Source organism: Garra rufa, chromosome 21, assembly GCF_049309525.1.
Source record: "Garra rufa chromosome 21, GarRuf1.0, whole genome shotgun sequence".
Classification (NCBI taxonomy): domain Eukaryota; kingdom Metazoa; phylum Chordata; class Actinopteri; order Cypriniformes; family Cyprinidae; genus Garra; species Garra rufa.
Window position 1 is genome coordinate 614,270 of NC_133381.1, and position 14,164 is coordinate 628,433.

The 14,164-nt window shown below is 23.9% G+C and overlaps 1 protein-coding gene across 1 annotated transcript in view; it reads right to left on the minus strand.

The window, feature by feature from the left end:
* LOC141295705 (dnaJ homolog subfamily C member 17-like) overlaps positions 1 to 13,636 on the minus strand; it is an 80,742-nt gene extending 67,106 nt beyond the window's left edge. The window contains exons 1-2 of the mRNA XM_073826967.1: positions 13,536 to 13,636; positions 6,557 to 6,626 (exon numbers count right to left, since the gene is read on the minus strand). Of these exons, the coding sequence (XP_073683068.1) occupies positions 6,557 to 6,626; positions 13,536 to 13,613 (148 nt within the window). The 5' untranslated portion in view covers positions 13,614 to 13,636. The remainder of the gene's footprint in view (positions 1 to 6,556; positions 6,627 to 13,535) is intronic.
* Positions 13,637 to 14,164: the final 528 nt, after the last annotated feature.

Sequence of the window (14,164 nt, forward strand, 5' to 3'; positions counted from 1 at the left end):
TTATGGCTCAGTGTAGGAGAAAAAACTCATTTTGAGAAAACGGTCTTTAAAAATATGTATTGTAATTGCAATCTATTGACTCAAATAGACAAAGTGCTGTAAAAGAACAGTGTTTTTGGATGTTTTCTTTCCACTAGTATTAAAAAAAAGCCCAAAATCTCAAACTTGATAGGTGCATAAAAAAATAAAAAAACCATTATACTATTTTCTATTTCATGTTTCAAGCCCTTTACGCAGGTTTATTGTTAAAGCATTAAGTGCTGTATCCCGACTCCTACTAACGAACATGTTTCCTGCATTAAAGCAGGGTGCCGGCGCTCTCACGAAAGCTGTTCCCGCTAATGACACCCTGCTGGGCTCCTGCGTGTAAACGTTGGGGTCCCCGCTGCAGCGCACGAGGGGCCGCCGGGGCAATCAGGGGAACCGCCAGACCCCTAATGACTCGCTGATGGGACGACTGGGTCTGTTCTCCGCTAACAAGCGTCTGCGAGCTCCGCTTTCACCCCCAGAGAGACCCACGTCAAGCCAGCGGCTCGGGTTACGCCGATACCTGCGTGATTACAACAGAACCAAGGCGTCCGCACGCAATCGGGGTCAAATGTACACCGCCAGCTGAAAGAGGGTTTTTTATGTTTCTGAAAATAGTCTCTTCTGCTCACCAAGGCTATTTTTATTTGATCAAAAATACAGTTAAAATAGCGAAATATTATTAAGATTTAAAATAAATGTTTGCTATGTGAATAACAGTTCCACTGTAATTTATTTCTGTGATCAAAGCTGGATTTTCAGCATCATTACTCCAGTCTTCAGTGTCACACGATTCTTCAGAAATCATGCCCAGTATTTTAGTGAAATCTGTAACACATTTTATTTTTTTCAGGATTTTTTGATGGAAATCAAGTTAAAAATCAGCATTTATTTGAAATAGTTATATTTGGCAATGTTAGAAATGTTACATTTAATGCACCCTTACCGAACTAAAATATTAATTTGTTTAATAATAAAAAAGGATCTTGCTTTTGAACAGTATTGCACATTAACATTTTTGAATTTTAAATGCATTTCACTTAGACGTTGATGCAAACAGAAATTTTTTTCAATTTAAAACAGCTGTTTTCTATGTGAATCTGTTAAAATTGTAAGTCGCTTTGGATAAAAGCGTCCTCTAAATGAATAAATGGAAATGGAAATGGAAAATGTAATTTATTTCTGTGATCAAAGCTGAATTTTCAGCATCATTACTCACATGAACCTTCAGGAATCATTCTAACATTTATAATTATTATCAATGTTGAATAAAAGTTGTGCTGCCCAGCATTTTAGTGGAATCTGTACACACTTTTTATATGATTTTTTGATGAAAATAAAGCTAAAAATGAGCATTTATTTGAAATGGGAATATTTGGCAATGTTAAAAATGTCTTTACTGTCACTTTTCTTACATTTAATGCACCCTTACTGAACTAAAATATTAATGTTTTAATAATTAAAAAACAGCATTGAACAGTATTGCACATAACATTTTTTAATTTAAATGCACTTTACTTAGAAGATGTTGACTCAAAACAGAAATATTTTTAGTTTAAACAGCTGTTTTCTATGTGAATATTTGTTAAAATTTAAATTTATTCCTTTGATCGAATCTAGATTTTCAGCATCATTACTCCAGTCTTCAGTGTCACACGATTCTTCAGAAATCATTCTTACATTTATAATTATTATCAGTGTTGAAACAAGTTGTGCTGCCCAGCATTGTAGTGGAATCTGTGCACATTTTATTTTTTTTCATGATTTTTTGATGAAAATAAAGTTAAAAGTCAGCATTTATTTGAAATAGGAATATTTGACAATGTTAAAAATGAAAGATCAAACGAACAGCATTTATTTGAAATATAAAGCTTTTTTAATATTATAAATGTCTTTACTGTCATTTTTGAATAATTCAATGCATGAATAAATGTATTATTTCTTTTAAAAAAAATTGTCAGCAAACTCTAAATTCATGATGGCTCATAAATCAATCATGTTTATAACTTTTAAGAAAAAAAATATTTGAAACAGAAATGTAAAAACAATCTTTAACAGACATTAAGCAAAAAATATTAATTTGAAAATGTAAAAAAATATATATATTTAACACTAGAATGTTCACAAGAAAAAAACTACTTGAAATAATATAAATGTACAATACTGTCACTTTTAATTAATCAAATTATTATTTTTTTATTTAAACAGGAACTATTACAATGCAATAACTTTTTAAAATATTAACATATATATGTAATATATTTGATAAAATATACAATATTTTATGTATTTTCTACATGTATTAAATTTTTTTATTTAATATAAACTCTAAACTTTGCATTGGAGTGGAAAAAAATGAATATTTCTATTTCTGTTTCTTAAGCAGCAAATCAGAATATTAGAATGATTCCTGAAAGATCATGTGACACTGACGACTGCAGTAATGATGCTGAAAATTCAGCTTTGATCACAAAAATAAATTACATTTTAACATAGCTTCACATAGAAAACAGCTATTTTAGATTCTAAAAATATTTCACAATTTTTAAAGTTAAAGCCCTCTTTCAAAAACGTGAAGAAATCCTAATTATTCCAAATGTTTTGGCGCCAGTCTACAGTGACCTCTGCCTGACCTCGGTGCAGACGGACGGCTCTCGCGTGAGCAGTCGCATGAGAGTCTGCATATTCCATGATTTCGGAGAAAGCTAACCTGCTCCATAACCCATTATGCCTCGTTTCCCAGTTTTGACTTAATCAGGAATTGTTGAAGGCCTCCAGAGACCGCAGAGGGGGGGAAAAACGTCTCTCAAAAACGCCATCTTCGTCCAAGGTGCTTTTTTCCTGACGCTGAATGATTTTCCCAGCATTGATTATGCACATGTTCTGGGCAGACGGAGTCACGGGGGGTATAAGAGAAGCCACATGCTGCAGCCCTGAGCGTTTGTGCAAATGCTGGCAGCAGCTGGAATCCGCCGGCCGTCTCGTCTTATGTCATGCTGCCTCGTATCTGCCACCATTGTTTGGTCTCAGCTTGGAAGTCTGTGCTTGTCTTGGCCCACTTCGTTTTCACTGGTTTAACCCATGACCGTATCTGAACTACAGTGGCTTTGTGTTGTTGGTTTTGTGCATGAACTGTCATGAAAATATGTCCCCAAAATCATTCCAAAATCAACTGAAACATTTTGTACAATATAATATTAGAACATTTTTTTTTTTGGTTAAATAAATTATGTGTTCATGGAATTGTGACATTATTTTCATGGCAATGAAGCAATCCTCATTCTCATTATTGTAACAAGTTTTTAATGTTTTATTTAATATTATATCATATTATATTATATTATATTATTATGCATAAATATATTTTTAAAATTTATTTAAATTAATTTTTTATTTAAATAAGGCAGAATTTAAAATACCAGTATGAAGTATAGATTCTCTTTATAAATTGTTTTGTTATTAAGCACTATTTATATTTTTATTAAATATAATACTATAATACTATACTTATTTTAATAATATAATAATTATAATTAATGTATAATATATAATAAAGACAATGATAATATTATATTAGATAATATAATACATACATATATTTTTACATTTTATTAATTATTTTTTATTAAGCACTATTTATATTTATCTTAAATATAATACTATAATAATTGTAATAATATAATAATTATAATAATTGTATAATATATAATAAACACAATGATAATATATTATATTAGATGATATATTAAATATAATTTAATAATTTTTTATAATAATTACAAAAATGGTATAATGTACTATAAAAACAATAATAATATATTATATTGGATAATATAATACATAAAAATATTTTTGCATTTTATTTTAATTATTTTTTTACTCAAATAAGGCAGCAATTAAAATACTAGTATGAAGTATAAATTATCATTATTGCTATTTTTTTAAATAAGCACTTTTTATATATTTTTAAATATAATACGATAATAATTTTAATAATATAACTAGTAATTCAAATAATTGTGTAATATATAATAAAAACAATGATAATATATTATGTTAGATAATATAATACATAAATATATTTTTGCATTTTATTTAAATTCTTTTTTTACTTAAGCCAGCATTCAAAATAGTAAAAAGTACAGATTCTCATTTTTGTATTTTTTTCTTCAAATAAACACTATTTATATTTGTATTAAATAAAATAAATTTATAATAATTATATTAATTGCATAATATATAATAAAAACAATGATAATATATATTATTATAGATATAAGAGATAATATATTATATTAGATAATATAATACATAAATATAATTTATATTATTTTTTACTTAAAACAGCATTTAAAATTCTAGTATGAAGTACAGATTCTCATTTCTGTAATGTTTTTTCTTTTTTTTAAATAATCACCATTTATATTGTTTAATATAATAATTTATAATAATTCAAATAATGTAATAATTATAATGACTCCATAATATATGATAAAAAAATATTTTTTTATTAAAATTATATATAAAATATATAAAAAATATATATAAAATTTTATTAATAAAATTAATATTAAATATAATTAAAAATATAATTAAAAATATAATTAAAAATATAAATATATATATATAAATATATATATATATATATATATATATATATATATATATATATATATATATATAAGAATTTGGTGGAGTTAAATGCTCTAAATTGTCAGGAAAATAACCTTTATGCAGCTGTAATTTCTTGTGAATTTAGGTTGAAATATGATCTTGACATTCGTCTAGACGTTCTAGACATTCGTGAGACTCACCCTCATACACAATCAAATTCAGTGCCCTGTTATAACAATTAACTGCCAACAAGGTTTCTCCTGAAGGACTCTGAAGGATATGCTGGAAAGCAGGCTTTTTCTTGCTCTTTCCAAACAAGTATACAATGCAGTACACGAATATACTCTAAAATGCACAGCATTTGCTGAATCTCGGCTACAGAATGACTGATTCAGAAATACTCATGTGACATTATAGATGTTAATTAACATATGAGGGCCCACATTTACATATAAATGCTTAGTATTGAGTAATTTAAACATCTCTGAGGAACTATAGCCTGATTTATGCAATTATACAGATGTTAAACAGAATTTATATACAGAGTTCTTAAAGGTACAGCAGCAAAAACCTAATTATGACTGTTCTTGGTGCATGAAACCTTGATTAATATTATAAATAGTTTCTAGGTTCTAAGTATTACATATAAGTACTACGTAGTACATAAATGTGGTAATAAATAAACATACAATAAAATATAAGTAAATATATATATATATATATATATATATATATATATATATATATATATATATATATATATATATTAGTAATTTAATGAAAGAAAGAATGAATGAATGAATAAATTAATTACTAAAAAAAAGTTTAAAATAATACAAATAAAGTCAAATTAATTCATAATAAAAATAAAAAAAAATAGAGAAAAAGGAAAGAATAAAAAAAGTATAAAATACATACGGGAAAAAAAGTAAAAATATAATTTAAAAAAGTAATTTAAATAGTTAAAAATATAAATATAGAAATTTAATGAAAGAAAAGAATTAATTAATTAATGAAAAAAGAACAAAAAGGTTTAAAAGAATAAAAATAAAGTATTATTAATTACTAATTAAAGTAATAATTGAAAATAAATGAAGGAAAAATTAAAAGGTTTAATTAAAAATAAAGAAATTAAATAATAGATAAACAGATAATTAATTAAAAAAACAATAATGTTCAACATAATAAAAATAGAATAAAACCGTTTTATAAAGTTTAAAAGATAAAAAAAAGTAAAAAAAATGTAGTATAAAATACATACAGGAAAGACAGAAAAGAAAAGAAAAGAAAAGAAAAGAAAAGAAAAGAAAAGAAAAGAAAAGAAAGGAAAAGAAAAGAAAAGAAAAGAAAAGAAAAGAAAAGAAAAGAAAAGAAAAGAAAAGAAAAGAAAAGAAAAGTAATACATAAATGTGGGAACATTTTAAAATTAAAAAAGTGTGATAATAAATAAACATAATATAAATATAAGTATTTAAAAAGTAAAAAATTAAATAAATACAGAAATTTGATGAAAGAAAGAATGAATGAATTAATCAATCAATCAATCAATAAAATAACAAAAAATAAATTAATAATTAAAAATATAGGAAAAAATAAGAAGTTTAATTACAAATACAGAATTAAATGATAAATAGATCATAAATAAATAAAAAAGAATATCAATGTTAAATAAAATATTAAAATGTTTAAAAAAAGCTTAAAAGATTAAAAATAAAAAGTTAAAATAAACAGAGAAAAATGAAACAAAAAAGTATAAAATAAAATTTAATTTAATTTAATTTGTTTTAATTAACAAAATGTAATTAAAAATGCATTTTAATATTTTTCTTTATTTATTTTCCTATTTATTTCTTTATTTTCAGCAGGTTTGAGCCTTCATTTTTTAATCTAATGGATTGTTCAGTGAATCACTCACCAGCTTTGGGATTGTCTGGGTTTTTATCTGGATGGCAGGACAGCGCTTTCTGTCGGTACGCTTTCTTGATCTGCAAAAGAGAAGAAAGAAGAATGAAATCCATTTCTGAAAAATTCCAAAATAAAACCAAATTCCAGTCTCCAGCCGAGTTTCACACGAACTCCACCGCAAACATCCGGCCTGATATCACCATGCGATTTTTGCATTTAATATTTCGATCAAATGTCATTCTCCATTGTTTCTGCTGGAGCTATTTCACAAGAAGAAGCTATTATACAAAACTTTTGACATAACTCAAGACAAAGGAGCTCACGCTTTCCTGGAAGGCCTGAACCAGCAGAGATGTTTTATAACAATAGACTGCGGTCACATCCACCGCAAACAATGCCTCTGGATCACGGCACACAGTAATGTCAGCGTGCACACGCATGTGAAAAACACATCTCATACACGACCTGCATTCTGACCTTTCAGAGCTCAGTCTATATGCCATCAACTCCCATGAGCCTTTGGGAAAGCCAACCGCACATCTCATCGGCTTGACGGCGGTGTGTTTCTCATTAGATGGTGTCTATCAGCTGACAGAGACTCAAACTGGCCTTGGCAGCGTCTCAGAAATGCACGAGGCCACGATTTGCTCGCTTCTGCCAGCGCAAATACATTTGCATGTGTTTATTTTGGCGTTTTTGTGAACAGGTCTCAGCATTGACGTGTCCAGCTGCTCTCTTAACACTTATCACATCTTTTGCAATCTAGAATCATTATGAAAAGGAGACGCCTGCAGGATTTGATGCAATGTCTACATAAACAGACTCGTAAAAACACTTCCTAATAAATCAATGACTCAATGATTTGAATCGGTTTACAATAAAATGGCCTCGTAAATTAGATTTAATAGTGATCAAGTTTGTAATCATTTTATAATTTATAACCATTAAACTATAAAATAAGGTTAAAAGAAAGAAAAAGTTAAAAAGAATAAAAATGTTTAAAAGTATCATCAAAAATATTCAGTTTGTTTAAAAATAAAAAGTTTACAATAAATAAACAAAAGAATGAATGAACAAAAAGTTTAAAATAATAAATTCATGAATTAATTAAATTTTAAAACAATAAAATAAAGTTATATGAATGAATGAATGAATGAATAAATAAATAAAAAATAAAAAATAAATGCAAGAATAAAAACGTTTAAAACTAAAATAAAGTTAAAAGAAATAAAGAATAAAAAGTTAAAAATAATAAAACGTATATAATAATAATAAAAATACGTTGAAAAGAAAGCATAAAATAAATAAATAAAAGAATCAAAAAAGAGTAAAAATAAATAAATAAATAAATAAGTTGACAAAAGAATAAAAAGTTTACAATAAATAAATAAAAATGAAAAAATAAAGTATAAAAGAATAAATTAAAATTAATTATTTAATTAATTATTTAATTAAAAGAATGAGTGAATGAATAAAAAATGAAAGAAAATAGTTCAAAACTATAAAATAAAGTTAAAATAAATAAACGAATGAAAGAATAAAAAGTGTAAAAGAATAAATAAATTAATTAAATTTTAAAACAAAAAGTTTAAAATAATAAATTCATTAATTAATTAAATTTTAAAACAATAAAATAAAGTTATATGAATGAATGAATAAATAAATAAATAAATAAATAAATGCAAGAATAAAAACGTTTAAAACTATAAAATAAAGTTAAAATAAAGAAAGAATAAAAAGTTAAAAATAATAAAACGTATATAATAATAATAAAAATACGTTGAAAAGAAAGCATAAAATAAATAAATAAAAGAATCAAAAAAAGAGTAAAAATAAATAAATAAATAAATAAAAGTTGACAAAAGAATAAAAAGTTTACAATAAATAAATAAAAATGAAAAAAATAAAGTATAAAAGAATAAATTAAAATTAATTATTTAATTAATTATTTAATTGAAAGAATGAGTGAATGAAAAAAAATGAAAGAAAATAGTTCAAAACTATAAAATAAAGTTAAAAGAAAGAAAGAATATAAAGTTTAAAAGAATAAATTAATTAGTTAAATTTTAAAACAATAAAATAAAGTTAAAATAAATAAACGAATGAAAGAATAAAAAGTGTAAAAGAATAAATTAATTAATTAATTAAATTTTAAAACAAAAAGTTTAAAATAATAAATTCATTAATTAATTAAATTTTAAAACAATAAAATAAAGTTATATGAATGAATGAATGAATAAATAAATAAATAAATAAATAAATGCAAGAATAAAAACGTTTAAAACTATAAAATAAAGTTAAAATAAAGAAAGAATAAAAAGTTAAAAATAATAAAACGTATATAATAATAAAAATACGTTGAAAAGAAAGCATAAAATAAATAAATAAAAGAATCAAAAAAGAGTAAAAATAAATAAATAAATAAAAGTTGACAAAAGAATAAAAAGTTTACAATAAATAAATAAAAATGAAAAAAATATAGTATAAAAGAATAAATTAAAATTAATTATTTAATTAATTATTTAATTGAAAGAATGAGTGAATGAAAAAAAATGAAAGAAAATAGTTCAAAACTATTAAATATAGTTAAAATAAAGAAAGAATAAAAAGTTAAAAATAATAAAACGTATATAATAATAAAAATACGTTGAAAAGAAAGCATAAAATAAATAAATAAAAGAATCAAAAAAGAGTAAAAATAAATAAATAAATAAAAGTTGACAAAAGAATAAAAAGTTTACAATAAATAAATAAAAATGAAAAAAATAAAGTATAAAAGAATAAATTAAAATTAATTATTTAATTAATTATTTAATTGAAAGAATGAGTGAATGAAAAAAAATGAAAGAAAATAGTTCAAAACTATTAAATATAGTTAAAAGAAAGAAAGAATAAAAAGTTTAAAAGAATAAATTAACTAGTTAAATTTTAAAACAATAAAATAAAGTTAAAATAAATAAACGAATGAAAGAATAAAAAGTGTAAAAGAATAAATAAATTAATTAATAAAATTTTAAAACAATAAAATAAAGTTAAAATAAAAAAATGAAAGAATAAAAAGTTTAAATGAATGAATGAATAAAAGAATAAAAACATTTAAAACTATAAAATAAGAGTGAAAGAATAAAATGTAATAATGAATAATAAAAAAGTTTAAAAGAAAGAATGAATAAAAAGTTTACAATAAATAAATAAAATAATAAAAAGTTTAAAAGAATAAAAACAATAAATCATTTAATTAATTAATTGATAAAATTTTAAAACAATAAAATAAAGTCAAATTAAATTAATTTATTTATTCTCTAAACTGATTTATCACATATTTTGCTATCTAGAATAATTATAAAGAGAACTAATGAAAAGAACAACTGCAACGTCTACATATGACAGACACTTCCTAATAATTCAATGACTCGGTTTACAATAAAATGGCCTCGTAAATTAGATTTAATATTGATCAAGTTTGTAATCATTTTATAATTTATAACCATTAATAATCACTGCTTCGCATTTAATATGAAAAGCCTCTCGAAATGATGCATGTGAGAATAAATAAACATAAAATTAAGTTAACATAAGTAGACAAATAAAGGAAAGAATAAAAACATTTAAAACTAAAAAATAAAGTTAAAAGAAAGAAATAAAAAGTTTAAAGGATAAATAAATAAATAAGTTGAAAAGAATAAAAAGTTTACAATAAATAAATTAAAGAATGAAAAAATAAAGTTTAAAAGAATACATTAATTAATTAAATTTAAAAACAATAAAGATAAAAAATAAATAAATAAAACAATGAAAGAATAATAAGTTTAAAGGAATGGGTGAATAAATAAATAAATGAAAGAATAAAAATGTTTAAAACTATAAAATAAAGTTAAAACAAAGAATAAAAAGTTTTAATTAATAAATAAATAAATAAGTAAAAAGGTTGAAGAAAGAAAAAAAAAAGTTTACAACAAGTAAATAAATAAATGAAAATAAAAAACTACAAGTTTAAATAAATAAAAAGTTAAATAAATAAAAGAATAAAGTTATAAACAATAAAAAGTTTAAAAGCACAGAAAATACAAAAAATAAATAGACATATACAAATATTAAAAGTACAGAAAAAGTTTAAAAAAAGAATAAAATTAAGTTTAAAATACATTTTAAAAGCATTACAAGCATCAAATTTCACCATATAAATATCAGTATATTTGTCTAAAGTTTCAATACACCGTTACATGAAAAAAAAACTGTCTATTTTACAAAGTCATAATTATTAAGACATAACCTTTTACATCAAAATGATCACTTAATGTGTTAACTACGGCTTTTTAAGTCACACAATTTTGACTTTTTATATTATCATTGTGACTTTTATCTCATAACTATGACTTTTTATCTCAAAATTATGACTTAGCAATAAAAGCCTGATGTATCAAATATCATAAACATAACATTTTAAATAAACTTTTTAATAAACTTTCAATAAACTGTTCTATTTCAAAAGCTGTGTTATTTCACAAGTCAGGCTTCATAGCGTAAAAACAATCCCAGAAACGCCAGTGTTTTGTATGGCGTAACGCTCTCTGTGAGACGTGTTTGGCAAGTGGCTCTTTAACCGCAGCTCAAACACTTTATCTATTCTGAGATCCATCTGGAGTTTTGCATGTCGTCTCTAGTTTGACAGTCCGCAACTTAATAAAGCAACCAAAAGTTGCATCTACTCAAGATATTAAAGATGCTTGACGTTCCAGGCGTTTGATGCGTGAGCTGGACAGAAGTCAGACGGCTGCTGGGTGAACGCCATTTATATCTGTAACCCAATAAACTCTCTGTCCAGATCGAGCTGAAGGGTTTTGAAACAGCAACTCCAGCACTGACGGGCCAAACATCCCTCTGGACATTTACTTTATTCATTAACATCTATTCAAAGCCACAGCTGGAGATCTTGTGCTCGGCAGATGATATTACAGCATCACAGTAAACACAGAAACACCTCTGGATCGGGACTGAACCAGCAATTAAGAGCTTGCAAACCGGATGATGAACAACTAAACCACAAGCATTTAATGCAACATCTGGACTGTTAAAAAAGTTGAAGAAATATCCTGCCTGGTAAAACCTCATAAACATGTCAACGTTGTAATTCACCTAATAATAATAATAATAATAATAATAATAATAATAATAATAATAATAATAATAATAATAATGTATTATATATAATTAGATATAAAATAAAATAAAATTATTTTTTGTATAAAATTTTAATATAAAACAGATAACTAAATATTACAACATATTTTAATGCAATATAAATAACTAAATATTTATAGGAATAAATAAATATTTTATTAATAAATTACACATATATGTAATATTAAATATTCATATATTCATAAATAATGTACAATTAAAATATAACACATAAGTACACATTTATTATATAAATAAAATATTTATATAATTGATAATCTTAATGCATAAATACTTTACAAATAATTATGCAATTATACATTTTGCACTACTTAAAATGAAAATGTAAATACATTTATTATATAAATAAAATATTTAATATATTAATAAACATTACATTTTATTATATATAATACAATTTTAAATATGAATAAATATCGTTTTACATAAAAAAATAATGTACACTTAAAATATAATAATACAGAAGTACATTACATAAATAAAATATTTTAAATATTAATAAATAAATATTTTATGAATAAATTATAAATCAATTAATAAATTATGCACAAATTTAAATTAAAAGGTAATTAATTCAAATGTCACTTATATTTTAGATTCTATCCAAAAAATTATGTATATAACATTTAAATATAAAGATTTTTTACAAATAATTATACATTAATAAATAAATGATGTACCAATTAAAATTAAAATGTAAATACATTTATTACATAAATACAATTCTTAAAATATTAATACATAAATATTTTATAAATACATTATAAATTAAATTAAAATGTAATTATTTATCCAAATAATAATGTATATATTTAAATAAGAGTTTATTTGCAAAGATTATTTTCAAAAATCAGTTTTTTTATTGTTATCATGTTTTTATTGTGTTAGTTAGCTGTATTTTTAGTTTAATTTTTTTCAGTTTTTTATCAAAATAACCCAACTACAGTTTGATTGAAATTAATAAGAATGCAAATAAGAATAAAAATGTTTATTAAATAAACAGAAATTATCTTTTATCAATTAATTAAAAGACATTTGTATTAATTTACCATTTATTTATTGTATATTTCTTATTTCTTATATTTATAATGCATTGTTAATATATTAATTAATAAAAATTAAATAGTATAAATAATAATTAACAATACAGTATTTTGTAAATGCATTTTGATTTTAGGGTCAAATAATATTCAAGAATCTCGCACCTCAATGACAGATTTGACTGATCTGAGGACAGTTATTTGTTAAACTGCAGCGCCACCTGCTGCTCACCGACAGAAAAACACCTCATACACTGCTATACTTTAGTATAAAAAACTATTTTAGTATAAAAACTTCATTCTCATTGCACACAGTATCATTTGTAAAGCTTGTTGTCTTCAGTATCTGTCTTTTCTTACTGAAATCAATCAGCAAAACATATTCGTGCTTTAAGTCAAGTCAAGTTTATGTCAACAGTCTTTAAAGTATATATATAATACTCAACTGTATGTCATTATAAAACTGTTGCACATTAAAAATAACATAAACACATAACCTAAACTATAATTAATGAATGAATGAATCAGTCATTTGTTGATTTCAAACATGTAAACACTTCAGTTTCATCTACATATTCTAGACACCAAACTTCGCTTTATAACCTCCACATGTGATAGAAACGATGCCGCTACACTGCTATTTGATTATTATCGTGTATACTTTCATTTATGATTATTAATATTTAAATTATTTGACAGAAACTCTGATGTGAGCATCTACTAAATGCAGTTCTCAGACTCACGCACCTGTTTCTCTGTTGCGGTCGATTCAATCCCCAATAAAGCGTAAAGATCCATCTCTAAAATCTCTTTTGTTGACGCCATGATTTAATTTTACTGAATAAAACAGTACATGCGTGGAAATAATATTTTTGGGCTCCTCAGCTGCAGCAGCACTTGGTTTAAAGACTTCTTCTGTGCGACTATGAGTCTGTTGACATGTGAATGCAGGAGTAGAGCAGCGCCCCTTCAGGCAGGGATGAACCAATGCGCCTTCATCGATAATAAATCAAATCAAGTCAAATCTCACCGTGTGTGTATCACAGTGTACAGAATGCACAATATTCACATAATTCATCTTTTATATTTTATAACATATTTAATGTTTTCATTTTAAACAAAGTTTTAGTAATTTTGTCATTTAGTTGGGCTTCTGTTATATTTCGAAGAATTGGTGTGTGTGTGTGTGTGTGTGTGTGTGTGTGTGTGTGTGTGTGTGTGTGTGTGTGTGTGTGTGTGTGTGTGTGTGTGTGTGTGTGTGTGTGTGTGTGTGTGTGTGTGTGTGTTTTTATTTATTTTGTGTGTTTTTTAATATTAAATTTTTTCACTCAAACAAGAAAATTAACAAAACTTTAACTACAATTATAAAAAACAAC